Source organism: Scomber japonicus, chromosome 4 (assembly GCF_027409825.1).
Source record: "Scomber japonicus isolate fScoJap1 chromosome 4, fScoJap1.pri, whole genome shotgun sequence".
In the NCBI taxonomy this organism is placed as follows: Eukaryota; Metazoa; Chordata; class Actinopteri; order Scombriformes; family Scombridae; genus Scomber; species Scomber japonicus.
In genome coordinates this window covers 21782280-21810011 of record NC_070581.1, presented here as the reverse complement: position 1 = coordinate 21810011, position 27732 = coordinate 21782280, and the positions used below count along the sequence as shown (strand labels likewise).

The 27732-nt window shown below is 38.7% G+C and overlaps 3 protein-coding genes across 4 annotated transcripts; all 3 read right to left on the bottom strand.

The window, feature by feature from the left end:
- Positions 1-1395: 1395 nt before the first annotated feature.
- On the bottom strand, positions 1396-4487 carry kctd6b (potassium channel tetramerization domain containing 6b). 2 transcript variants are annotated; one of them, XM_053317647.1, is made up of 3 exons: positions 4361-4487; positions 3328-3385; positions 1396-3004 (listed from the first exon to the last, which is right to left on the bottom strand). In XM_053317647.1, the coding sequence occupies exons 2-3, from the start codon at positions 3352-3354 to the stop codon at positions 2318-2320; spliced, it is 714 nt and encodes a 237-aa protein (XP_053173622.1). In that variant the 5' UTR covers positions 3355-3385; positions 4361-4487; the 3' UTR covers positions 1396-2317. The 2 variants fall into 2 exon arrangements, with proteins under 2 accessions (XP_053173622.1, XP_053173623.1); XM_053317648.1 differs by lacking the exon at positions 4361-4487 and having other exon boundaries at positions 3328-3563.
- A 775-nt stretch (positions 4488-5262) lies between these two features.
- abhd6b (abhydrolase domain containing 6, acylglycerol lipase b) lies at positions 5263-8579 on the bottom strand. Its single transcript, XM_053317834.1, has 8 exons — positions 8440-8579; positions 7982-8138; positions 7290-7403; positions 7051-7183; positions 6634-6791; positions 6465-6519; positions 6273-6373; positions 5263-5436 (listed from the first exon to the last, which is right to left on the bottom strand). The coding sequence occupies exons 1-8, from the start codon at positions 8562-8564 to the stop codon at positions 5263-5265; spliced, it is 1017 nt and encodes a 338-aa protein (XP_053173809.1). The 5' UTR covers positions 8565-8579.
- Positions 8580-14928: 6349 nt separating this feature from the next.
- slmapb (sarcolemma associated protein b) lies at positions 14929-27648 on the bottom strand. The gene is made up of 9 exons (XM_053318137.1): positions 27599-27648; positions 22113-22171; positions 19906-20034; positions 19742-19816; positions 19336-19635; positions 18702-18939; positions 18375-18546; positions 15444-15578; positions 14929-15012 (listed from the first exon to the last, which is right to left on the bottom strand). The coding sequence occupies exons 2-9, from the start codon at positions 22162-22164 to the stop codon at positions 14929-14931; spliced, it is 1185 nt and encodes a 394-aa protein (XP_053174112.1). The 5' UTR covers positions 22165-22171; positions 27599-27648.
- Positions 27649-27732: the final 84 nt, after the last annotated feature.

The following is a 27732-nucleotide window of genomic DNA, read 5'->3' as shown; positions in this document are numbered from 1 at the left end:
AGGAAACTACCTGCACCAGGGTAGTTTAGGCCTCAGTGTATTTAGCTGGATTCTTTGTTAATCAGTCTCTCTCTTCTCTTTCTTCCAGGCCTCCACCACCCAGATGGTTAGGGTATTGTTTTGTTTGAACACATCACATATTTCACTCATCCACACACTGCATCCATTACTGATAAGGCTGATTAACTGTATTGTAACTTAAGTTCATAATAAATGTTATTTTAGATGCTTTATTCCCTTTTTTGTTGCAGAATCATAAATATTGGATGGGATTTAAAAAAAAAAAGGGATTTAATTATTCAAGAATTAGTTGTGTCTTATGTGGCAGCACATGTCAACCATAACATCATAATGCATTAAGCTATACTATATGGTACGGAAAATTTGTAGAAAATGAAGACAGATTTCGTACTCCTACTCACACAGGCTAAATGTATGCACTTTAAAACCACAAATTAACTATACCTATTCAAATTATCTCTACTGTCTCTATTGTCATAACCTTGACATACGTTCATCTTCTTATGTCCACCACTTCTTCAACAAACTTCCGCATCTGCATTTTTAGTGTAAAGAGAGGCCTGCAGTAGAAACATCATGCACATCTTTACACTACTGTCTAATTTCAAAGTTCTCTTGTTTACCATTGTCTTAAACATTTAACATGATGGCTGCCTTTTGTCATGTATTATAATAAACACAAAAAAACAAATCTAACCTGGTATCGTTTGGTTGTTTAATATTAGATTTTGATCGAAACTCAGTTTAATTTATAGACGTTTCAGTGTGTTTCTACTTTCCTGATGACTTTTCTATTGGGATTCAATAAATAAACTCCAAAGTAGGTCACTGGCTGGAAATCCAGTGAAGCCACAGGGTTGCATTAGCATATAAAAAGGAAGGAAATCTTGGCAATGTGGTTTGATAAGGCTAGTAATTTCTTACAATTAATCATGTCAAGTATGTATACCCAAACATTATTTTCAACTTATGAATGATCAAAAATTGCAATTGCTAAAGCATATTCCCCATAGCATTCAATTTACTCAAAGAAATTAGGTCTCTGACATACAAAACATTTAGGAAAAAAAGGATAGCATTTAGTCCACAGCATGTGTAAAATGTGGAGCTCCCCATTATTGTTATGTAAACCAAATTTTAAAAATTCATGCTGTATCATTCATATATTGCTCAAGATAGTTGACACAATTTGTCAAATGTTTGATAACTAATGTAGCTCAAGTTTCCTCCCTAATGGCTCTAAGAATTGTAGTGAACTTGGTTGTAAGCAGCTTGGATGTTGGAGCAGCCGAAGTTGCAGAGTTAATATGAAAAGTTCAACCATGAAGCAAAATTAATGAGTGACAAGTACACAAATGGGTTTATTTGGCTGGAATGACCTAACACATCACTGTAGATATGAGCTCTAAAGTGTAACAGTATGACATAATACTGCAAAGCGCACACAGCAAATACAGATACATACACAAGACACTCAGACACATGCAGCAGCTACTAGGTTCTCCAGGAATAGTACTGTACAAAGAGATAATAGAAGGCTAAGAGACTCATTTTTAAAGATCTAGCTACTTTAAACTCACCATAAAGAAATTGGGCTAAAAATGATCATAATTTTTCATTATTATTACTACTATAGAAAAAGATTCACCCCTGACAACTTTGGATCCAAGAAAAGATCTTTGTTCAGCGTCTCGAGTGACCAAGGCGTTGTCTATGGAGTACAGACTTTTTACAATCTCTTCTTTTTGACCTTTACACCAAATTATGAGCTTTTACAGTAAATAAAATGTAGACTTTATACTGTATGTCAGCACAGAGTCTCAAATCACCGCTACCAGTTTATGATTACTTTATTGCGGGCCTCAATTTTAACATGTGGCAGGTGCCAGAACCTGCCACAGAAAAACGATGCCTATAAAAGTGAACATACCAACAATCTTCCGAAACACGGTCAAAAAATGTTTTCCCCATAATAAATAAAGTAATTAGTATTGGATCTTCCAGCTTCATTAGAAATGCTTCTTTTTTTGTTTTGTACATCATACCGTCAATGAAGCGTTTACTTTTAAAAAGGAATGTCTAAATGAAAGTGCTTCGTTGAGATAACACTTTTGCACTCAAACAGATGAATCACTCATTCTTCTTATGTTATCTGTTTGGACACTGAGCCTCCAAAAAAAATCATTATTAGTGATACATTTCTGAAACCGAGGTCCATTTTGTTTTGTTTTTTAAATCATGATTTGTGTAATATTATGACAAATCAAACAGTCATCCACTACAACTGTGCTGCAACTCAGTCTTCAACTTTGTGAGCTGGTCTACAGAAAGTCCAGTGATGCTCCACTGTGTTCTCATTGGCGCGCTCACTCATGTGGTGCACACGCGTGTTTCGGATGGTGAAGCCTTGTTTCATGATGTAGTCCATGAGGTGAACGCGTAGGGACACCTCTTGATGATAGTCACATGGTCCGAAGGTGAAGGACACCTGGCAGTCTCTGGTGTCCATCATGTGTTTGTTCCACTTGGTGAAGTTGTTGGAAATGCCTTCAAGTAGAGCGTGAACCTTTGTGGTTATGGTCAGCTGCGTGATGATTACAGCGACCGGGTTTGAATATTTTGACAGTTTCCGAGTGCTAGAGAGCTCCACTACCTGCTCGAAGATGTCTGGAGGGTACAGCGGCTTGGGATCGCTAAGGCACTGGATCAAAGGTTCGATCTGGTAGAAGTCCGCCTCTTTCCTCAGGAGGTCTGTCTCCGTGAAGTCAACTGGAAGGGTAAGCTCAGATGTCCTCAGGAAGTTAAGGATGTACCTGAAAAGCGTACCATCGCGATCGATGAAATAATTCCCTTGGGAATCTCGAGTTGTGGGGAAGTCTCCCCGGAACATGGCGCCCAGCATGGAGTCTGGATAACGCTGCAGGGTCGATAAACTGGTGGTGTACATGTGGCCTCCCACGTTCAACGTAACAGGAGATGTCATCTAGGGCAAAAAGGAGGAGAGGATAAGGATCACATTTCTGTTAAGTTAAAGCAAGTAAGCGTTTGCCAAGGAAGGTCAAATGAGAAGTAGATATATCACCAACTGATATTTAATTAGGTATTCATTACAGTGAGGGGTGTTTCTAATATTGTATCTACCTTTTATACCAGTGAGAGCAGACTAAATCTTGGAAAAAACTCTTCAACAAACACTCAACATTACAGCTTTCATGAGTGAATTAAACATTAACAGAAGCCAACACTTCTTAATCAGATACACCTGATGTTGCTCTTACTGTTGTCTAACTTCTAGCCATCTCTTACCCTATGGCCCCAGTCTCCATTATCCATTTGTAGAGCAATATCCGCTTGGTCAGAACCAAAACAGAGAGGGAACAGATGTGGTTTGGCCTACTTCAATTACACCTGTGAAAAAACAGTCACGTTACCAGGAGCGGTAATAAAGTTAAGCAGAATATGTGCTGAGAGCCTACAGCGCCTCTTTGTTTGTTAGATTAGATAAATGAAGTTCTTCCTGTGAGTCTATTTACTGTGAAGGCAGTGCTGCTGCTGCTGAGGATTTATTGGATTATTTATGAGCTGTGTTCTTCTTAATCATACAATGAGAGTTATTTGCATTTTAAACTGGTTACATTTTATTTGCTTGCTGATTTATTCACTGTGTACGTACTTGGGCTCAAAATTAGCATCAGCCACCAGCCAAATGTTGGTAAAATATGTGAGTGGCTAGTAGATTTGCTTCATTCACTAGCCAAAAAAACCTGAATGATCCTTTATGGAGTGGCTGGTGGACAAAAAAAGGTACATTTTGAACCCTGAAGTGAATGCAACCATAGTCAGGAACAGATGGGACTCCACCATCATAGTGATACTTAACAGCTAATTGAAAGTGAAACCTGGCGCTGCTGAATCATATGACCAACGAACCCATCGATGTACACTATGTACCCTGCTCAGCTATATAAAAAGCAGTGCGAGGGGACCACGATGTGCAATTAAGTGAAGCCAGCTAACATTAGCGTTTGTTTGATAGCTTCAGACCTGAGAGATGCTCAGTTATCTGCTGTGAAAACGAGCACTACACACAACTACAGCGAAATGATACAAAAAACACAACCAGGTTTATTTTTAAGTTAAATGACGTTATGAAGTTGCTAACCAGCTCTACTGAGCTGTGTAGCGTTAAATTAAAAATGTGAAAACCACACTGAAAATGTTTATCGTATAGCCTGCTAGCTAATTGCTAGCTAGCGAGCGAATAGAGCTAGCGTTCACGTTAACGCCAGGACCTTAATTAGTCCAGAAGTGAGATGAACGTCGAAATAAAAGCTTACCAGCTCGCTTTTTATGGGCTTCTATGTTTTTTTGTTTGTTCAGCTGCAGCGGCCTGAGGTTTGCATAAAGCGGTGCAGCCAGACAGTTGCTGATGTTCACCGCTGGTCGCACCTAGCAGCTGTGCTCGGTACAGGGCTGCAGCAACATTGAGCACATGAGCTGAAGATGAAGGGAGAGGATGGGAGGAGGTCCTGCTGTAGACAGCTTGCATGCACATAACACGGGACCATGCACATACTTAGTACTTTTATTCGCATGATCAGTTTAAACTTTACACTACAGCTAAAATGCTTCAATGTTTATGTAAGAAATGCTGGAGCAGTATAACCGTTAACTCACTGTCTGAAAGGACCGGTTCACAATTGTTCAAGTCTGTCTTAAAGCAATAGGGAGGTTCCAAAATGAGAATTGTAATAAATCTTTTTTTTTTATTGCCATAATCATTCCTCTTGTTCATACAGACCATTACAAGATCCCTTCATAATTCACTTACCAGTGATGAAGGCCAAAATACGCAGTCCTCCTGTGCAAAAATGTATTTAAAAGTTAATCTGAAGCTAAGGTGAAGTTCAGCCGTCCAAATCAGTCAAATCAAGATATAATTTAATGTCTTTTTAGTGCCAAACTCTGTCATTTTGTTAATAAAACTGCAGCTCAACAAGGGAACAAAAAGAGGGAATTTTTCTTTTTCTTTTTCTAGCCAGTATGAACAGGAGGAATGATTACAGCGAGGAAACCTTCTTTTAGTGTTCATTTGGGCACCTGATTGTTGTTTGAAGACAGACTGCAAACATTCTTAACCTATACTTTAATGTACATTTTGAAGTGTGGATATCTGTCTACATGCATGTCACATACAAGGAACATGTGCTTTACAAACAAGGAAATGATGAAGTCTTTAGTTCAGGAAGATTTCTTTCCCCTGGCGTCTTGCTGCAAAATGATAAACTCCAGGATGAGTTTGGCTGTTCGACAAGGCCTCTCCATCACCACAGAGTGGCCGCATTTCTCCAGCAGGTCCACCCTGCATCCGGGCAACATCTCTGCAATGACCGAAGCTCCAGAGACATCCACCACCTGGAAAAACATGGGTATTATACTTTTATACTTTACTAACTAATCTGCCAATTGTTTTCTTGATTAGATCCTTTGGAAAATAGATAGTTATAGATATCTTAAAGCCCAATATCATCAAATATCTTAAGCGTGGGAGAAAGTGCTCGGATCTTTTAAGTTAAAGTAGCAAAACTGCAATGAAAAACACTCAATTACAAGTAAAAGTCATGTAAAAGTACATAGTCAGCAAAATGTACTTAAAGTATCAAAAATACAAGTACTGAAGTAGTAAAGTACTAACATAACCTGATTTAGAGTGTATAATATTATAACTGATTAACTGATGTGTAAATGTAAGCAGCTTTTTAATGTAGAACATATGTTTGCTTATACTAGTGAATAGTGTTATCTATAACAATACATATATAACAAACTGTTCATATGTTTTATGTATAATATGTTGATCTGAAAAGTAAGAAGAAACTAGCTGTGAAATAAATATAGAGGAAAAAGTATGCTATATCCCTCTGACATGTAGTGAAGTAGGAGTATAAAGTAGCAAAGTAAAATGACCTCAAAATGATACTCAAGTACAGTATGTGGGTAAATGCACTTAGTTACATTCAATCACTGAATGATTAATCAACCAATTGTTTCAGATATGTGACTGCCAGTTCCTCAGATTCTTACTCAGACACTAACAGAACAACAGGAGACATTAGCCTCCACCTTCAGGATACAAGTTGGTACACAGCCACAGGAATTTTAGGATTAGTTTATAAGTAAAAGCTGCCAGATTGTGTACTAATGCAGGCTTTGCTGAGTCACCGTTTTAGTGACACATCATACTATCATACCTGGTCTTGTTTGCCCCATAACACTTGTAAAGGTGCAGTGATCAGATGTAAGTGGTCCTGTAAGGCATATCTTGAAGATTCTCCAACAATCTCCATAAATACTATAAAAAAAGAAAGAATATGACTGGTAGGTTTTCATGCAACATATACTTATATACTATAGTGCTGCACAGGAAATTCATGTAAACTAACCCTCCTGGTAAAACATGTTGTGAGGCTCCCGGACATCTACCAATCCTTGGAGAATCTGAACAATGACAGCACATGTATTAACAACCACAAGTCTTTCAAACTGATGTTCCCTCTGAGTGCACATAAAAGTGAGATGAATCACGCCTTCATGTTCAAGTGCGGGCCTGACCTGCTGAGGGATTTTAAAGCGGACATGGGAACAAAGTTTGAACATGTCCTCCATCTCCTCGGGTGTGGTAGGGATCAGCGGGATGTTTAGTGTGTAATTGCTGTGCTCCAAATCTTGCAGATGATTGTCAAATTTGGTCTCACTTGGGTGTCTTATACCTGCAGGATAAAATCAGTGTTTCCTGATTAGAAACTGACACTCACATCATTTGTGGAATCATAAACAGAAAAAAAACTGAAGCTAAAAAGGAGAGGTGAAATAAAAATGTGTACGTGTGTGTGTCATTATGGTCATGTTTGGTCATGTCTTGTGATTTAATCATTTATAATCACTACTTTATGACTACCTTTAAACATACATTTCTTTGCACTGTCTTTGTAAAATTTAAAAAACACACACACACACAGAATGACTGACCGTCTGGACAAATGAGAGTCATGCTACAGATTTCTGAGGGGTAGCAGGCTGCGTAAACCCCCGCTACGTTTCCCCCCATGGAGGTTCCAACCAGATGAAAAGGTTTCCTGTTTAAGCGAATGGTTTCCACAAACTGCGAAGAACGAGGCAAACAAACATATTTTCAGTAGAATGATTTAGGCACCTGATGTATACTGTACATCCATACATTTCATATAGTAGTTGTGTTTTTAGTGTACCTGATGGATCCGTCTGACCTGCCCCTGAATGGAATAATCCTCACTGTTGGTGCGTGTTGTTCCTTGGTGGCCGGGCATATCTACGCACACGATGTGCAGGTGTTTTGGTAAATACTAGAGCAGCAGAGGAGAGAAAGTACATCTTAAAATAATTGATGTATGTTTCCTTGATCCAACTTGAGTAAATAGATTTTTCTGAACTGAGTTGAATTAATAGATCAACAAATTCCCCTCTGAATTTGTTTTGAGCAACTTGGGGGGGGGAGTACATACATACAGTACATATATATATATATCTGATGTTGAAAACTGAAATGACCATGACATGTCAAAGAGGGTAATTCAAACTACATACATTCATATTTCATTGCTATAAATTCGGTGGTATTTTAATAAGAGGCATGTAAATGCTTGTAATATCTGTATCCTTTTGGTACTTCAGTACCTACATATTGTGTGTCTTTAAAATTCTTAAAAATGCTTCAAGCACTTGACAAAATGAATGTATTTTACATTATTATTAAAACTTGTTGATTTTGATATGTTTGCTGTTACTGCATCCTTAAAAGTGGTAAAGCTTAAGTTTGACACTAATTTCTTTCTTTTTAGGTGAAATCAGATGCGTGCTGTTCTCAGTTCTCATGAGTTTGACAGAAAAAAACGTTCATGTGTTATGTTGCAGATTCCCTGACCTTAACAACAGTGAGCCAGGTGTCTTTGTGAGCAGAGAAGCCATGCAGCATTAAAATGGAGGGTCTCATCCCGGGCTTTCCTCTGTAGGAGTAACAGAAGCGATAGCCTCCACAGTCTGCATAACGCACCTGCAGGCCCAGAGTCCTCCTCCAGTACCTGTGGAGGAGCAGGTAGGTCTGAGCTTACGTACACATACAGACATGATTGTACTGGAATTCAAATTGAGGCCAAGTGATAATAGGCTTGGATACAAATGTTACTTAGATACATAAAGAGTTCCATGTTGAGACAAATTGATTTTGGATCATTCAAAGAAACTGACTTAACCTGCTGTGTAGTCTCTTACAGTAGGGTGGGAATTCCTATTCCTGGCACATCTCTGGCAGTCCAAAGAGAATGAACACCAGGTATTAACATATTAAGTGAAGCAGAGTTAAAGCACAATTATCACCCTTACCAGTAATACACTCTAATGAGTGCTGAAGGCCAAAGAAAGAAGGAAGCGACAAAAGCCAGGATGGGAATAGCCAGCGTCCCCCCAGCAATGACAAACAGGTTCACCATGTCCAGGTCAGCTGCCATAGCTCACCTAAAAAAAACACGATATACTCAAATAGTGATTACGCTCATGCAATAACAAGAGCATGAAGTGTTGAGGAATAGAAAAGTCAGTATCCTGAGAAATAAGAAATACCGTAGTTAAGAACTGATAAAATGATGCTACGTGCATCTATATGAAGCAATTTATTTTATAAACAATTAAAGTATGTAACCTACATATACAAACTGTAACAAATAAACTATTAAAACATTGTTCTATGACACAAAATCTTTTCAAATATTTAAAAAATGTACTTTTCAGATGATTTTTTCCTCCTCGTTTCTTCTGTCACAGGCAGGCACATGTGACCGTTTAGCTGCGATCCTGTTGATTAGTTCTACAGCGTGCAGATACCTCAGTGGTATCTTTAGTAGTATTGATGAATTTGAAGTATAAAAAGCAATAGTATTTTATATTTCTGAAATTAAAAGCAAATAATGGTCCCTGTGGAGTGCAGTTAGTCCCGGCAGATTATGTTTGCTCTGGACACACTCATTGATTATTACTCATCATTGTGAAAAACTGGGCCACTACATCATTTAGTCAATCTTTTAAAGGGAACGCACATGCCAGAGTGACTGAGCCCAGGCACTGTACAGTCAAAACAAATGCAACAAACAAAACAGTGATGCAGTACATACACTTAGAAATGTACAAAATGACCAAAACAAGAGTGCAGATAACAGATTATTTTGATTGACAGCAGCCTTCACTGAATACAAGTCACCTACAATGAAGACTTTCTTGATGTGTAACAAATTAGTGTTATTACAGATGTGGACTTGGACAGGGGATACCCTCAAGCATACTGTAGCTGTGGTTACAAACTCAACATTTATACCCAATGCAAGGCTTGTACAGGAATCCCTGTCCCAATAATGACCCTGTGAAAATTGCTTTTCAAGCTTATAATTAAATACTTTATAGTTCAGTAAAATATTTCATGCATGAAGCTCACAAGTTTTATTTATTTCAGCTGATAACGATGGCTTTCAGACTTATATCACTGCTCTGTTTCTATTTGTCAGAATCCATTATAAACCTCAGATCAAAGCAGCTTCTATGTTGTACAGCTAACAGAACAAATGAGGTGAATTATTGTCTTGACCATTTTAACTCATTGAAGACAGTGACAGTTGTGATGTATAAAGAATAAGAATAAGTACAGGTTATTTTTGGGGGTGGGGGTGGACTGTATTTCTGGATTCAAATCCCAGAGGAGCCATTCCTCTGTCTTCATAGACTATTTCTGCTTTTGCTCAACCTTCTGTCGACACTGACTGAAGTAAGATGGCTAAAACTTAAAACTCTAACATTAAATACATATAATGTTAAAATATAATAACTATATAGTTTTTAATTAAAGTAGTGTTTTACAGCACCTTTGAGTCACTCTTGAACTCTTTTTCTTTGTAAGTCTGACTTTAAAAAGTTCCTCCAGACATGTTTTAAGTTGTATGCAGGATATTTTACTCAACTCTATTTTTAGAAATAATTTGTGTCTGATAATGTCTGTCTGTCAAATTATCCTGTTACAATCCTGAAAATGACATCTCAACCTTCACCCTCATTAAAAATACCAGTATCTACTACAGTAATATGGAAATATTTTTAATCTCAAAAGTTATCAGCTGGACACAATATGTCTCCTACTTCACTGTACATACATTCTAAGTGTTTGTGCATTGCATGCTTCATGGCTCTGAATCACATTTTTGTAAGTTGAATATTGGACCACAATTGGCTTCCAAACTATTTAAGTCACTAATCAGGCTCGTGGGTTAACCTCCTAAAACTGGATTTTCTATGAGCAGACAAACTTTCTTTCAGCAGATAAATGTGAAAACAGTTATCCAGTGTCAAACTCTGCTCATCCATTATTCTGCACAGTGAAGCTCCAACATTCAAATGTATGAACAAGAGTGGAGGGGGACATTAAACACCCTCCACCAAAGGATGCCTAATATCCACAGTTAGTTCTTTGGCTCAGGCTAAATCAGACAATTTTAACACACGTTCACATCTGTTCTGGAGCTCAAGCTTCAAATACAAAACTTACCACTGGGTGTCATTAGAGAGACAAACTATGAAGTGTCCCCTGACTCTTGCAGTACGCAGTGAAGATCTGAGGGGGTGTCATGGCCTCCATAAAAACTGTAGGGCGTCATCACTTCTGCATCAGCTTATAGTTAGGCTTACTGGGGGATTTTGTGTACAGGCTTCTGATCCAGCTGTGGACCATAGACTTTGACTTCTGCCTCAGATCCTTTTCACGGGCACTTTGAAGGGATTTCCTTGAGTGAAGGGAAGAATCAAAGCTGATGAACCAAGAGAGCCTTATCTCAAAACACACTGCCCTCCAGAGGTGATTAGACTTGATAGATCTCTGGGATGGTGTGAAAATCAAAGTGACTGGCGTTATTTAAAAAGGTCCATACCAGTTTTTTTTGCATGTGTTGGCCTTGTAGATATAAAAAAAACTTGGTGTATCACAACTATGAGCAAACAAGTTACATTTCTATTAATATTTGAAATATAAGAGTGCAGAAGAGCCTAGCTATTAACTGGGGAAATGGGATTAATTATCATAGATACAGATATAATGACATTGGATTAAATTAGATTCATTTGAGGCACAATGTTAAACTGCAAAATATCTCATGCAGAGTAGTGCTGCCTTTCTGCTGCATCTCTGGACCTCTACAGATGACCTACATACAAACTAGAGCAGAACAAATGGACACAGCATCTCTGCAGAGAGGCTTCCCTTGCGTGGGAATTATTCTTCATATTTTGCTTTATATAGGACAGAGAGACTGTCCTCAATTTGCTCTGCATCACCCATCACATTGTATTCTCCAGGTTGTCTGTATCCTGAAAGGGATCCTTGACACTGCTAAGCCTGCAAAGCTGAAATGACACAGCCAATGTGGCAACACAAAAATGTGGATCACGTGTATCATGGTGGACCGTTTATCCACTCAGGGTCAGCGATTTTCTCTGGAGCTGTGACCTTATGGAACATTGTGAAATCTGAAATTATGCAACAGATTTCTCATCCTGTTTAGAAATATATAGCATCACTTTCCTCAGACTTGCCATCAGTGTGGTCTGCCTGCTTTGAAGGGTGTGGCTGCACTGAGCACTGAGCCCTGTAATCTTCCAGCAGAGGTTCATGTCACCACAGCAGATGATCAAACTGTGTTTATGTGACATTATGCCAAACCTCCACCCCCTTAAACAGGCTATTTATTAGCACTTAGATTAAAATAAGTAAAAAACAAAACACACTAACAGTTCCCATGATTCAGCTCAACTGCATCATCATCAAAAGCCCACTTCTTTAAAACCCCAAACTTCTCTTTTTAACACAAGCTTCCTGTCAAGCACAAAACTGATAGCCCTGATGCTACAGAAGATATTATACAACTGTTTTCAGAGGATAAAGTAGTAAACCTGACTACCTTAAAAATCAGAATGCTCCTTAGCATCTTTAAAAGGAGTGATATTGCTGATTATTGAAAGAGTATACACTGGTGTGAATAAAGCAATGATTATGCAAAATCAAGTGCTATTTCTTCTGTGATGAGTGGCTGGATCTTATGACTATGACAAGATGTACAGTATATAATCTAGGTAATTTTTTTGGGGTATTTCTCAGGAGCAGATGAGTGCATTTAGAAGATTTATTTGACTCACACATTCATACCAGCCTTAACTTCTCTTGCTGAAAAACTCAAAAACCATGTGCAAACATCTGCCATAAAATAATTACTATCTCCTCCATAAGAGCAAACACAGTCATTCTGCCATACAGGTCAGGCTGCAGGCGAAGTGCATGCATTAACTGAATACATTGTTTGTCTTGTCTTTTTTTCTGCGGTGCATTGTTGGCCAGCGTGCTGTGTTCACCTGAGAAAACCTCACTCTCTGATGAAAGCATCCTGCGCTTCCTGCTGTCAGGTTCAACCAGCTTCTTTAAATGCCACCTGCAATACAGTAGAGCCATTAGAGCAGGGCTTGAACATAAGGTAAAAAAGGATCTAACCTAATAACAATATCTTTTGGTAAAGGAAATTCACTTATCATAATACAAGTGTACAAGAAAAAAACACCTCAGACATGTAGCCTATGTGTTGCTCTACAGGGTTGCAATTAGCTCAACAGATGTTTCAGAAGAAACTTAATGAGATCTGCTTCAGTGACTAGCCAGTTAATACAATGACTATAAGAGGTACAATAATGAAGTTAAGAGCTTTAATTGAAGTCACTCACACATTTTAAAGCAGTTAATTATTCATAAACTTTAAACCCAAGAAACTATACCTTCCCATCTCTTTACAAAATACATAGATGTTGTCCTTATGTACAAACTCAAAATGATAATAAACACAGCAAATCAATAGGCCTACTCTATGATAACATTTGAAATGTTCCACAGACCATGTAATGTTAAATGCATGCAAACATTTAACTGACAGAAAACTCAATGAATACCAAAATGTAGGTTTTGGGTTTATGTACAGTTTACAGTCAGCAAGTTGAGATTAGTGTTGTATCGGTTTAAAGAAACAGGACATGTTATTAAACTGCTACATAATGTGATTCCATATGTCATGGGATTCCCTTTAGACAGTGACTGATGGTTGATTGCCATGATAAACATTAACTTTTCAGTGTGTTCATTGGCACAATAATGATAACACGGATAATTCTTGTTCTTTGTTTTATCTTCCTGTGTTTTTGGAAACAGTTAGTAGCTGATGCCAGGATTTTATCTGAATCTGATAAATATGACAGACAGTAGTTGTGCAGACACGGGTTGTTCTAAATTAATGTAATATTTTGTCATCATTACTTTTAGCAACTGTATCTTAAATGGAAAGCAGGGATCAACCACACACACAGGAGTTGGATAATTATCATCCTGAACTAGATTCTGTCCATTTTGCTAAAGTTTACATACATCAGATGCTGCTGAGTCACTAACATAAATGGAAAACAGACTTCAGGAAGACACTGGATAGAAAAACGATCAGCTAAACTGAAATAGCTTTGGCCAAAATGTTCTGAACAGGCCTTGAGCCATTTTCACATTGATGTTTCTTACACTAACACAACGTTTCTAAGCAGGACCCACAACAAACATCCACAGATGTATTTTTATCTACTGAGGGCATCATGCTCTCAGTTAGGGTGTGCGTTACTGTGATAATATTTATAATTCATACAATTACACAGATGAGTTACAATTAGGGAGGTTCAAACTCCAGGTGATACATCTAAAATTAAATCAAAAATATTCAGAATTAGCTACGTGTTACATTTAGATTTGTGTTTTATTTGTTATTTATTTTTAATTTGTTTGTTTATTGTTGTTTTTTGGCCTGGGAAGCACTTTGTGACTGGTGAAAGGTGCTACATAAATATATTTGACTACTTTACATTCATTAATACATAATCCTACCTTTCAAAATATTAAACTGGAGAAAAAAATGGACCCAACAAGATTCCTTCAAACAAAAGACATACAAACAAACTTAATCATTTGCACACAAAACGGACATTCTTTTATTAACTTCTCTGCCATCTAAAATAGAGCATCTTAAAAATTAAACAGGGTTAAGTACTGTATGAGCCCCCTTTCTAATTAATAGTGCAGATATGATTCGGGGGCAAGTTTTTCAGTTTCAGTGAAGAGAAATCTGATGACAAATATGGACTCACTAGTGTGTGTTTGTGTGTGTGTGTGTGTGTGTGTGTGTGTGTGGTAAGGGTGAGTGTGAGTGTGTGTGTGTGTGTGTGTGTGTGTGTGTGTGTGTGTGTGTGTGTGTGTGTGTGTGTGTGAGTGTGAGCAAGTCGCCCTCAGGTCCTGAAGAGCACAGCAGCGGTCACAGCTGTTATCGCCACAGCGACCGCCGGCCCCCAGATCATCCACGGTTTCTGAAACAAATGGTGACAGAAATGGAAACATGAGCATCACCAAATGAAGCTGCCTATCCAAGGATCACCAAAGCTTTAACAGAGGGAGCTAGTCATTAAGACCAATGCAGCGCACAGAGAATGTGAGTTAAAAACAGCTCTTTCAGATAAAGATAAGCCCATTCAAGCCCACTTAGAGGAACAGTTGTTACGCATTAGCCATCCAGACAAGACAAACAGATGTCAGATGTTGGAACTGTATGATTAGAGAGGTTAGGTTGCTGAGGCATCAATTTCTGTTTTTTCCCCAAAGGAAAGCATTCTGGGGAATTAGGAAAGCCTGATTATGTCATGCAATGATCTAAAAGACACTGATGGGAATGAAAGATGTAGGCTGACTTGACAGGAATAATGTGTACCTTACTACCACAATGCGCCGAAGCACCAATACAGCAAAGCCAGGATAAGGCCGATGACTATGGCTTGAACAGGCAGCAATAGGGAAGTCTACAGAAGGGAAGGGATATTATAGTAATCAACTGCAATGGGACATACTTTAGTTGGGCGTAGCTTTATTAATAGACCTCCTAAGTCAGTAGTCTGTGTTTGTCACTGGTGTTTATATAAATCTCTAAGTCACACATAGCAACAGTACAATAAGGAGGATGAGTAAAGGGGAGCAGGTGTGCTTGAAATTTAAAAAGCAATATTGTGAATCATACAAAAGATTCACTCTTTATAATATAAAAAATATGTTTAATGTTCTTATTGTTGCAAAATCTGAAGCAAAGCTCATGCTATCAAACCAAAAACAACTGAAAATGTTTGCTTCTTATGCAAATAATAGCCATCGTGCTGTTTTAAACCTCATTATAGATGATAATTACATTTTCTGCACCTCGTTAATATGAGAGAGTGTAAGCTAGATCAGAACTTACCTTTGTCCCTTTCTCCTGTAATTCCTTCATGTTGGCTTTGCACTCCTCAAGTTCATCTGTGAGTGATTGCTTTTCCTGCTCAGTCTTCTCATACTTTTCCTTCAGATCAGACAGCTCTGTCTTAGCCTCCTCACACTGCGTTTAAAGCAAATTAGAATGTTTTTATTTCATGTATTCAAAAGGCAAATTACTTTCACTTAAATGTATTTTCAGTGGACACTCAGCTGCCATTTTATTGTTGTATTATTATTAGTGTACACTGCTTCTTCCTCGGTCAGTCATATGGTAGCAATTCAATGAATGACAGAAACGTAGTCAAGTCAGTTGCTGTTCAGAACAAGAATCAAAACAGAAAAGAAATGTGATCTATGTGACTGACTGTTGAATGTTTGGGTTTGAGTATCTCCGAAACTACTCAGCATGGTGCAAAACCAACCACGAGCAGTAGATCTGTGAGCCGAAATACCTTATTAATGAGAGAAGAGACCGGTCAGACTGGTTCAAGCTGTCAGGAAGGTGATAGTAACTCTAAAAATTAAATGTTAACACAGCTATGCAAACGACCTTCTGTCAATGCACACCGTGTCAGAGCTTGAACGGGATGGGCCACAGAAAAAGGAGGTTCCACTCCTGTCAGCTAATAACAGGAACCTGATGCTACAGGAGGAACAGGTTCACCAAAACTATCCAGAAGAAGAAGATTGGAAAATGTCGCCTAGCCTGACAGTTCTCGATTTCTGCTGTGACATGCACATTGCAGAGTCAGATAACAGCATGGATACATTCTGCCTTGTGTCAACGGTTGAGGCTGCTGGTGATGGTGTGGGAAATACTTATCAGACCTCTTAATACCAACTGAGCATTATTTAAATGCCACTATAATTGCTGACCATGTGCATCCCTTTATTTCCACAGTCTACCCATCTTTGAGTGTCTACTTCCAGCAGGATAACATGTCATGTCACAAATCACACGTCAACTCAAGCCGTTTCCACAAACATCACAATGAGCCAGTGTACTCCAGTGGCCTCCACAATCACCAGATCTCGGTCCAACAGAGCCTCTTTGAGATGTGGTGGAACGGGAGATTTGAAGCATTATTGTACAGCCATCAAATCTGCAGGAACTGCAAAATGCTATCATGTGAACATGTACCAGAATCTCTGAGGAATGTTCCAAGCGCCCTGTTGAATTCATGCCATGAAGTATTAGAAAAGTGGCCAGAGTGTTAATTTGGCTAAAAATGGAGCACACTGGGACAAAAGGTTGCTGATCTGGTTACTGTTGAAAGTAATAGGACAGGGTTTTAATGGGGCGACACAGGCTTAACCAGTCTTTCTCTGGACAGCAGGCCACTTCTGACTTTTTAGATACTTAGCCAGTCAAAATGAAGGAAGTGTATCCTCAATAAAGGCACTTTCAGTCAGTAACTGAAAGGACAACACCACTTTGGGATGAATGACTTGTAGTTAAGGATGACTTCATCTCTGCTTTCAGCTATTCAACACTGCCCCTCTTGTGTGAGAGTCACCATGGTGAATGATCCCCGTCCAACCTGCTAAATCTGTCAGAGAGCACACAGTGGTATGCCAGGAAATTGAGCAAGGTAGACAATTCAAATTTTATAACTTTGTGTTTTAAGAACAAAGGAAGGAAATCTGGGAGATTAATTTCAACACAGTGGTTTGTAACAGGAATCCAATGAAATTCAACATGGTGGATGGATTTAGGGCCTGTATTTCTAGCACAAGATAGAAAAATCAGTCCTAACTGGCCCGAATTCTCACTGTCACATACTGTGTTTCACTATTAGGCACATGAGAGAGAGCATTATGCCAAAAGGTAGGGACAACATTTTTCCAGATGTTTCTCAGTCTCTGACAGCTACAACAAGTAAAACTAAGACTTTGGATCACATGACTACAGAGAAGTGCTGTCTGTTGGACAGCCCTGTCATTCAATGACACAAATATTCCAAATCTGATCCGAAGATTAATCATTATCATCATATTTGAAGTGATTGGAAGATAGACCACATCATAAAATCATGTTTACAGGAATTAAAACTAAAGAAATATAATAGATACCCAGTGAAAAAGTCACCATTGATTTGAAAAAAAATTGTTTCACAAGAGATTATTTGGTCCTCCTAACCAGCATTTTAAGTTAAAGTTAAAGCCTTTCATCAACTTTCTTAACCTAGTAAAGTGACCCACTTTTTCTACATCCAATACCATGTAAATCCAACAATATCCCCACCATTGTTTATCACAGAAACAATTAACATAATAGGATTTAACACTGTTCGGGGACTTTGAATTGGCTTTGTTAGTGTCATGCATGTATAAAACAATGTCTACAAGCATAGAAGAGGATGAATCCCAAATGGAGAAATATCATAGCATCACAACATATTGCGTATGCATACTTGCTCATTGATGTGGCCAAATGGTCCATGTATACAGATGCACCTGGACCATATAAATGGATCAACAGCAATGGTAAGTTTTGACTACATTTTTTTTTTACCATCACCAAGGCATGTTTCAAACATTTAATTGAAACAAAACTGTGTAAATAGTGTACAGCTAAACAGAGCAGAATGCTGCGCTGATTTAACATCATTTAAAAAGGCAGATTAAATGTAATGTGTGTGTCATTTTTCAAATGCATTTACTGTGGGCTAAAGGAAGTAGCTTGTCACACAAGTGAAGTGGTTTTCTACGTTTAAGAAGCATATACAGTATGAAAGCACAAGTGCAAGTCATAACTTGGCCAGTGTAGACAGTATGTTGTAGGATTGAAAACTGTGACTGAAAGGCACGCTGTAGCTTACAGGTAACTGTTATGACTCCCTCTGAGATGCTTGACAAAAACACAATAGGGGCCCAGCACGCCTAGATTGATGTCTTTTCAGTTTTAATAGCATACCTCTCTTTGCAGGGCCGTGCTACGGCTGTCCGCCTCATCTAGTTGGTTTTGCAGCTTGGTGCTATCCTGCTGCTGCTGGAGCTGCAGGGCCACCAGCTTCTTCTCCAACTCCTGCTGGGATCTCTCTAGGGCTTTAAGGCTATTGCTCAGCTCAGCATTCTGGGCACGCGAGCTACCAGAAACAAGACAACACTGAATTCAATAGGTGGAGGATCACAAGGACAGAAATGTGTTTGTACTGTACAGCAAAAGGCAAATGAGATAGAGGGACAACCAAGGTGGGGGTGAAGCTGAGCTGAGCTCATGGTAATGTTACAGAGCACTGACCTGACAAGGTCCTTCTCCAGCTGCTGCTGTTTCTGCAGCATTCCCTCTTTCTCAGAGCACACTTTCTGGTGAGTCTTGAAGAGGTCTTCCTTCTCAGCCCTGAGGGAAGCACACTCACTTTGCAGACTGATTATTTCTTTCTGATGCTTATTCACCATGTCCTGTTTTTCAGATCGCAGTACAGAACACTCTTTCTGAAGGCCATTACACTCCACCTGCATGGACTGCAGTTCATTGGCTGTGAAGAAAAAAAAATGTTTTATGTAATGGTGTATTCTCTCAGCAGATGGTGTTTTAATTGGCTTACATACAAAGTGACAATTCATAGCACAGCTTAGCATCTGAGTATGCAAGTCTGTAGTTTAAAACTGTTCTATACTATAACAAAACTGTCACATTCACAGAAAGAAGGTAACTGCACAATCACATTAGGTTGTTTTTTGAGTTGTTTAATACTAATAGAGCTGTCCAGCTAAAACATTTTTTTTTCTGGGCAAATTTTTCCTTTCAAATTGTATTAATTAAATACAACTATGATTACTACATATATTATATCAGATATATACAGTATCCTTTTTCCAACATATCATCATCATCTTTATTTTGTATCATGTCTATTTACACTATGTAGTACCTTGTATTTCTGCAGTTTTCTGCCACTGCTTGCTCTGCTGCTGAAGGTCACGCTGTAAGTTGTCAATCTCACGCTCATATTTGTTGGCAGTCTGACGCCATTTATCCAGATCCTTTGAGACGGTTGCCAGGTTAGTCTGGACAGCATTGACGTCTCGGTCCCGCTCAGTAGCAGCTGCCTCTAGGGTACGTTTCAGTGACTTCACCTCATCTCGTGAACTTTGTAACTCATCACGTGAACTGGAGTTATCCATCTGCTCTCTGAGAATTCCCATTTCATCCTGGAGCTGCCGCAGCTGGCCTATGTTTAGATGAACATGGCACATTTTGGCTACTTTAGATGGCAAAAACACAAACCTCTCCAACCCACAAGGGAAAACAGGTGGCTCCAAACAATACAGAAATACCTTGAAGAAGTTTTATCTGTTTTGCAGATTCATCAGCTTGTTGTTTATTGTCTTTTCTCTCTTCCTCCAGGATACCTGCAAAATATGATGACATTTATTTCACGCATGCATGGAAAGAAAAGTGTTTATTTAACATCAAATATCTGTAAAACATAATTTGTTACCGTGAAGCTCCATGCATTTGTGTTTCTCTGTATTCGCTAGCTCCTGGGCTACCTGAAGTTCATCGTTCAAGCGCTGGATGATTTTTTCCGAGTCACCAGTGGACCCCATGTTTGACTTGGTGATGTCGCCTGAGAATGAAATATAGAATAAAATTATTATCCAAAGTAAAAGATCTATTATTAACAAGAGAGTATCTAGCTCTAAGCGTAGAATTTCTCATCTTCCTGCAAAGTCATTGAGGTGTGTACAGACTCAGAGATACAGGAAAGTAGAGCCGAAAGCATTCAGGCACATCAGGAGTTTAATGATGGCAATTCAATACCATAAAAATAGATGGATAACTCAAAATCCTGCCATATTCATTTATCTTGAGTCCCAAATATTTAACCAGGGCTGACATACTAAATGATTTCCCAAGATATTAAAATGGGCCTATTACATAAACTAATTGCTCATCCAGAAATAGACACAACTGCATTATCTGCATTTTCTATCCAAGCTTTCATTCCAAATTGTCCACCACCCCAGAGAGTCTTTGGCACGTCTACACTGCTTGTTGTTAACAGTAAGTTACAGTAAACAATACACAAAGAGAATGGACTGGCCAAGGTTGTCAAGGGTCTGTTGTGTTTTTCCAGAGGTGGAAACAAGCTCCACAAATACTTGAGCTTTGCAATACCCAGTGAATATCTTGATCCCCTAATCTACCGTGCCTAGGAAAAGAGATGACCTCATCCCAGACCGAGCATTTGGCTGAGGCAAAAACAAGAGTCAGAACAGGTCAAGCATGTGCACCATAAATGGAAATATCAGAGGACTACCACGGAATGCTGCGTTTGTCAGGAAAACTGTGATTTCATTGTGTCTGGGCCACATGGCTGCATGAACATACTGTATAATCACACACCAACTCCCACACACACACACATAATATTTGCAGTGCTATAAGGTGGCACAGATAAATGTCCCTAATATGAAAAGACTGTAAAGCGCCTACCGGAGGCTGGTGGCACCCTCAAGCACATGATCACCCTGCTGTGTGCCAGACAAAGGGGACGGGCAGGCAGTGTTGAGGCCAGTACGTGCATATGTGGTTGTGTGTGTTCCTTCATGCATGCATATGAATGAGTGAGAACGAGAATGTGAGTGGGCTCCCAGTAAATTTTCTAGGTCCAGTTTGTGTGAAAGTCAATGAGCACGAGGGAAGGAGATAATTCTGGATGAGGGTGCCTGACGTGTTATCTTTAGTAACATTAGTCATTACAGCCATTATATCTTAGTGTCACAGAATGACACCTGACAAAATAATGGGTTTAGCCTGTACGTGCGTAAAAACACCCCTCAGACTGGTTGGGTTATTGAGCATCACACTGCCTCAAGTGACGACAGATAGAAAAAAAAAAAGTAGGGAGAAAGTCTTTTTTTAGCTCAAGTGCTGAAGGCTGTAGCCATGATGGTCCATCTTCCCCGCTGTCGGTTTCCTTCCCAAATGAATGTGACAGCATTCTTTAAACCGAATCAGAGGGTGAACACTGCTTGTACAGAATGTCTCAACGAGTCTCTTTAAAAGTGCTGATAAAACTGCCCGGGGTATTAATTTACAGCTTCAAAATGTTCTATATGTGAGTGAAACTGAGAAATATCATTTTGCAGTGACTGAGATACTGATGTCGTGAGGACACTGTTTGCTTTGTGCTGCCTATATATTGTGCAGTGCAGCATTACTAATTCATTTCATCGTGAAAAATTGATTCACTCACCAATAATCCTGCACATTTTGTCTGAGTCATGACATCCCCCTTGATTTTTATGTCGTCTGTATTGCACTGTGATTGCATTATCCAGTGCAACCTATTTTAATCAGTCACTCTGAATGTCAGCGCCAACACAGACTGGTCAGCTGATGTGCTCTCTGTGCATAGAGACTCCATCTTCTAATAAGCTGTTGACACTAGAGACATCAACCTCTAAAACAAGGCCATCTACAGCACTCTGAGATCCAAAGCCAACTAAACTGCCCTCATAGGTCCAGATGCTCATTTTAAGTGTGACTCATGCTTTTTTTCCCCCCTCCTCTCTTCACAATGTCAGTAAGTAAGATATGCAGTGTCGGGTCAGAGCTATTTGAGGAGCAAAACAATGCCAAGTCATTCATCTCCATACTGTCTGTCCATGTTTAGAGAAATAAAAAATGCAACTGGGTTACCTTTAATCAGTGATACGTTATTCAGGGGATCACTCAGCTCTTTCTCATCCATTGCTTATCTGTAAAAGAAAGCATAGTTGCATATCAATGAGGACAGATAAAAATAGATTTATATACACATAGTATAAAATAAAGGGTGGATGATGAGACAAAAAATCCTGACTCAGGTGTATGGCTTTGCTGCTGTTGTTGTGGTTAAGCATGTGAGTCATCTTTAAAAAAGGTCAACACAAAAATGCTTGCTCATCTAGGAACAGATAAACATTTTTGGAAGAGGCTGCGCAGAGGCTGAGAAATCACCTTTAAGGACTACGTCACAGAAAAATAACAACAATAATAAATAATAATAATGATAACAATAATTATAATTATAATAACAACAACAACAACAATAATAATAATAATAACAACAACAATGATGATCATAACAATGAGAGGTTAATAATAATTAACCTTAACAGGAAATTTTACCTTAGGTGGTCCAGGAGCTACAGTACTCTATGTGCTGTGGCTACAGCAGTCCCTGACATGAAGGAACACTTTTCCAACTATCTGATTTTTTCACATGCGAAATGGAACAGTCCAAGCAGCGAAGGGGGGGGGGGACTCACACAGGGCATTACAAACACTGTGCACCCAATCTTTCTGTTACTGCTGCACTGAAGCAGATGAAGACAAATAAACAGCCAAAGTAAATGAACTAATACCTCGAGTGTCGTTAAAATCCTAAACTACAGGTAAATCAGATTAATGTCCTTTAAAACGTGACCCCCCTACACTGTGGCTGAAATCCCAAGCCCCTCCACACTAGGTCATGTATCCGAGTAGGGCATCTCGGAAGCTGCAGCTGCATACTGACACAGAGAGGTTTTGTTCAGGGAGCGGAGAGCTGCTCCCTGGCCAGCTGGTACTGATGTAAAAATGTACAGGATGACACAGAACAGGGACTGTGTGTCATGTATGTGCATGACACACACCTCCTCTCTTGTTGTGCCCTGTAGAAAACTCTTTTGTCACTTTAAATCAAAACATTATTGGCCTTTATGGTTAGGGTAGTCTGTAGATTAATATGTTATCCTGAAGGGTGAAGTTTTACTGTAAATATTGCAGGGAGAAATTATATGTATTGTTTAGCTCATTTCTACTGTACTGTACTAGACTATAAAATAACAGCCTCCCCAACATGCTATGAAATGATTGCAATGACAGACAACAGTGGGATAAATTGTTCTGTTTAAGTACCCTTCTCCAATATGTAGGCAAAGGTCACAAGCTTTCATATCACATCACATCAAAAATGATTTGAATAATGTATGAAGTCCACACACAGGTACATGTAGGTTGTGATGCAGGTTTTAAAAGGGGACATGTTTTAGAGGATATTTAGAGTGCCTTGGTGGTCCAGTGGCTACTGCGCATGCCACATAATGGCAGCACCCTTGGTTAAATTCCGACAAGGGACCTTTATTTAACAATTCACAGGACAGTTTCACCACTTTTTAAGTTTGTCTTAAAACAATAGTTGGGTGTCCATAAGAACATTGAAACTGATCTTGCTTGCTGTAATCATTCCTCCTGTTCATACTGACCATTAAAAGATCCCTTTTTAAAGATGGAGTGCAGGACTTTTGTCTCCCCCTTCTGGCACTGAGAGTTATTACAAAAACACTGTCAACGTGCTTACGTAGTGTACTCTGTCGCTACTGTTGCTGTAAAATGGTCGATACATTGTTTTGAGCCTCACACAATCTTTTTTTTTTCTGTATATTTTTTGGGGCTCTTTGCCTTCAACGCACAGGCCAGCAGAGAGAGACAGGAAACAGGAGGCAGAGAGGGGGGAATGACACGCAGGATAGGACCGCTCGGTGCGGGATTCGATAGGACTGCAGCCCCTACACATGGGGCGGGCGCTCCACCCACTGAGCCAAACACCGCCACACACAATCTTTTATATTGTAAATTACACTGTTTTGATTTTGCAAGTATGTTTGAGAAGCACTTTATAACTGTGTGTCTTATAAAAAAGTGCTATATAAATAAATCTTTACTTATTGACTTAAAACCCCCACTTAATTACTTGTTTCACTATCAGGATTTAATCCATTCAGTCCATTTGGAATTCTGGAAGAGCACATAATTAAATTGTTTTATCTTCATTCAAGTTAGCAGATAGCTACTTGGAAGTTAGCCAGTTAGGTCAGCAGAAGTCTGCACTGATCTGGCCAGCATGGGAATGTGAACCGTGACACCAAATGAAAAACTCTGATATACTGTGAATTATAGAGAGATTTATCTGGCGCTAATAGGCTTAATGAGCATTATGTGAACTCATTTAGCAAAGAGCTTGCATATAGTGGACTTCTGCATGTAACTGTGTCCAAGACTCAACCATTTGGCTGATGATTTTAGGTTTTCCCGAAGAATCTGGAGAGGATTCTTCTTCTTCATTATTCCTCCTACTACCACCATAATACTACCATGCTTGAGGGTAGGTATAGTGTTCCTGGGGTAAAAGGCCTCAGCATCTCTCCTCCAGACATATTTCTGGTCATTGTGGCCAAATACTGTAACTACATTTTTATTTAATCTGATGATAGAACTTTTTTCCCTCCATGTGATCAGCAGCAAACTTCAGTCCAGTGTTGCCTCAGGAGCAAATGTTTCCTTCTTGCACTGCAACGCGTGACAATATAAAACATGCTTCACTGTGGACACTGACACTTGTGTTCCACCAGCTTCTAATTCATCAGACCTGCTTTTTGGTGGATCTTGGCTAACTCTGGACCATCCTGACCAATTTTCTCTCAGTAGCAGGTGATGTCAGTAGCTGTTTCTTCCTGTTCCTGGCATTTTCTTCCTGTTCCTGGCAGTGACATGACTGTGCCATGCACCACACACTAACAAACAATTGTTTGCACAGGAACTGCTTTGAAATGGCTCCAAGTGACTTTCCTGACATGTTCAAGTCAATGATTTGCTTTTTTAGATCTGCGTTGAGCTGCTTAGATTTTTCCATTGTAGCGTTTGTAGTGTAGAGTCTGACGAGTGTGTCATACAAGCTCTATTTAAATGGGTTAAGAGAAGCCACCAGCTAGCTGTAGTAAACTATAATTACTGACAGGAAGTTAAAAGGTCATGCCACAAAGCAAATTTGATTGATACAACTTTCCTCATCACCAAAATTGAATTGCTTTTCTCATATTTACAGAAGATTTTATATAAATGTATAAAACTAATATAGATGAATGCTTTTTGTGACAAAGACAGACATCCTTTCCATCACAGAGTTGTAGAAATCATTGCAAACTCAAGACTGCCATGATATTTACAAGAGTATGTAAACTTCTGTCCACAACTGTGTAAGTGATGTGGGGCAGAATCCGCAGTTCTCATTTTGTGCAAACATTGATTCAAATGTTTATGTAAAGCTTATATTAGGTTTCAACCATGTGAATTAGTCAAATAGCATCTTCCAAAGGTTACAATATTTTTAGTAAAAATTTGCCTCTTTTCACCAAACTCGAAAGGGAAACACAAAGAGGGGTTAATGTACTAAGAAGAATATCCATTTATATATAAAAGATATTAAACTGAATATTTTTAGGTATTTAACTGTTGATTAAAATAGAAGCGATTTGAATGTTATCTTGGATTGTTTGAAATAACGAAAGGCATTTCTTCTTTACTATTTTCAGACATTTTACAGACGGACATATAGTGGGGAGATTAACTGATAAAGAAAGGAATCTTTAATTGCAGCCCTAAATAGTAATGCTAAAGGCTCAATGATCAAAGTGTAAACAGCTCTTGTGTCTATTGGTTTTCCAGATCAGTGCATACTTAATGCAGGTAATGCTTCACAAAAAATGCTGCAACCTATTCATTTTATTAACTGTGTAAGAAAAGGGATCCAATAAACTGAGTATAACGTCACCAGGGACAGATTTTAATGACTTGTGTATTTTGCTTTGTGGCCAGATTCCAACCTGAGACCTTGGCCTTAACGGGGTAAGTTAGTCATGAGTAAAAGTTTTAAGATATACAGTTGCAAATCATTGACATATCTTCAGTCATCAGTCAGTCAATTATCAACCATCTCAACTTACTCCTTTGTTTCGATGTACAAAACCCAGCTATACTTTGAAAGTATCATTTTACTCTAAAGAACACAAAATAGCCTATCTTCAGTTAAATGGATTAAGATCTTTTGAAACAGCACATACATTTAAAGGTTTTTGTCCTATATGCTTTCACATGTAATTGCCCCCTGAGCTCATAATCCATTTAATTGTTTTTTGTTGTTGTTCCAAGTCTAGCTATAAAATCTGCTTTATGGCATTGTGTCTTAAATGATGACGTTGGATATATCCTCTCACAAGGCTTAGGTAGTTGCTCAGTACACATACTACTGGCAGTAGAAGTACATCTTATCTCAATAAATAGTCAGATGACCAAATTAACATTGAAACAGGTTTTTCTTGGTATAATTACTCCTCCTGTTCATATTAGCTAATAGAAGATCCCTTCATAATACACTTTGAATGAAAGTGATGGGTGTCAACCGTGCAAAGACGTATTAAAAGTTGTTCTGAAGCCAAATGAGTCAAATCAAACAGGAATCTTCCATTGTTAATGTTTTTAGAGCCAGAGTCCCTCTTTTTGTTACTATATTTCCACCGAAGCTCAACAGGGAAACACACACAGAGGGGAATTTAATGCTAAACAGACTGTAAATGTGGCAAATATTCAGTTGATGTGAGTAACTCAGACTGCTGAAGCTTCATGTAAGCTTAGGATTAACTTTTAAATGCATGTTTACAGCAAAACAGTGAAATGCACAAAACAATGTCTGGACACACTGTGGACTTTCCACAGCCAGTATGAACAGGGGGGATGATTACAGTGAGGAAAACCTCTTTCAGTGTTCATATGGTCACCTGATTGTTTCTTTAAGGCAGACTTGAAGGCAGTTAGAATTTACCTCCTGAAAGATTAGGTAAAGTAAACTGTACTCAACTGACATTAATGACTTGAGACTCTGATGCATACAGCCACACGTTAAACTAACCTCATATCTACAGTGTATCATCTTAAATTAACCAAACTTTAGATGCTAATCAGAGTAGTGCTTTGCATGTAACCCAACTTTGGCCTAATACATTGACCTGGTTTGGTTTGAATGATTATAAAGCAAGCTATAAATCTTCACCCAATTCTGTTAAGACCTTTTTAGCCAACTTCATTCCAACTTATTGCCACAGATTTTACATATATTTTTGGGAAATAATGGTCAATAGGCCTCATGAAATTATACCTCATTTTTGAGTTAAGGCCTGTTGACAACATGAGGGGGGAAAAGTGAATTTAAGTTACTGAACATAAGCTGATACTTATTGAATGACTTATATTTCTATATTAAAGTTTACTTAATAGTGAGTTAGGAGTTAAATGTGACTTTAAAAAGCATTGAAGCTACCGTGACTTACCTGCAAACATCTCCAACATATGGCTCACGTTAATTAGTTAGGCCAGTTCATTTAATTAGATGACGTCATTGCGCGCGCGTGCGTGTATGTGTCACTTTGTAGCCTTATCGTTTACTCCCTTTTCACTTACTTAC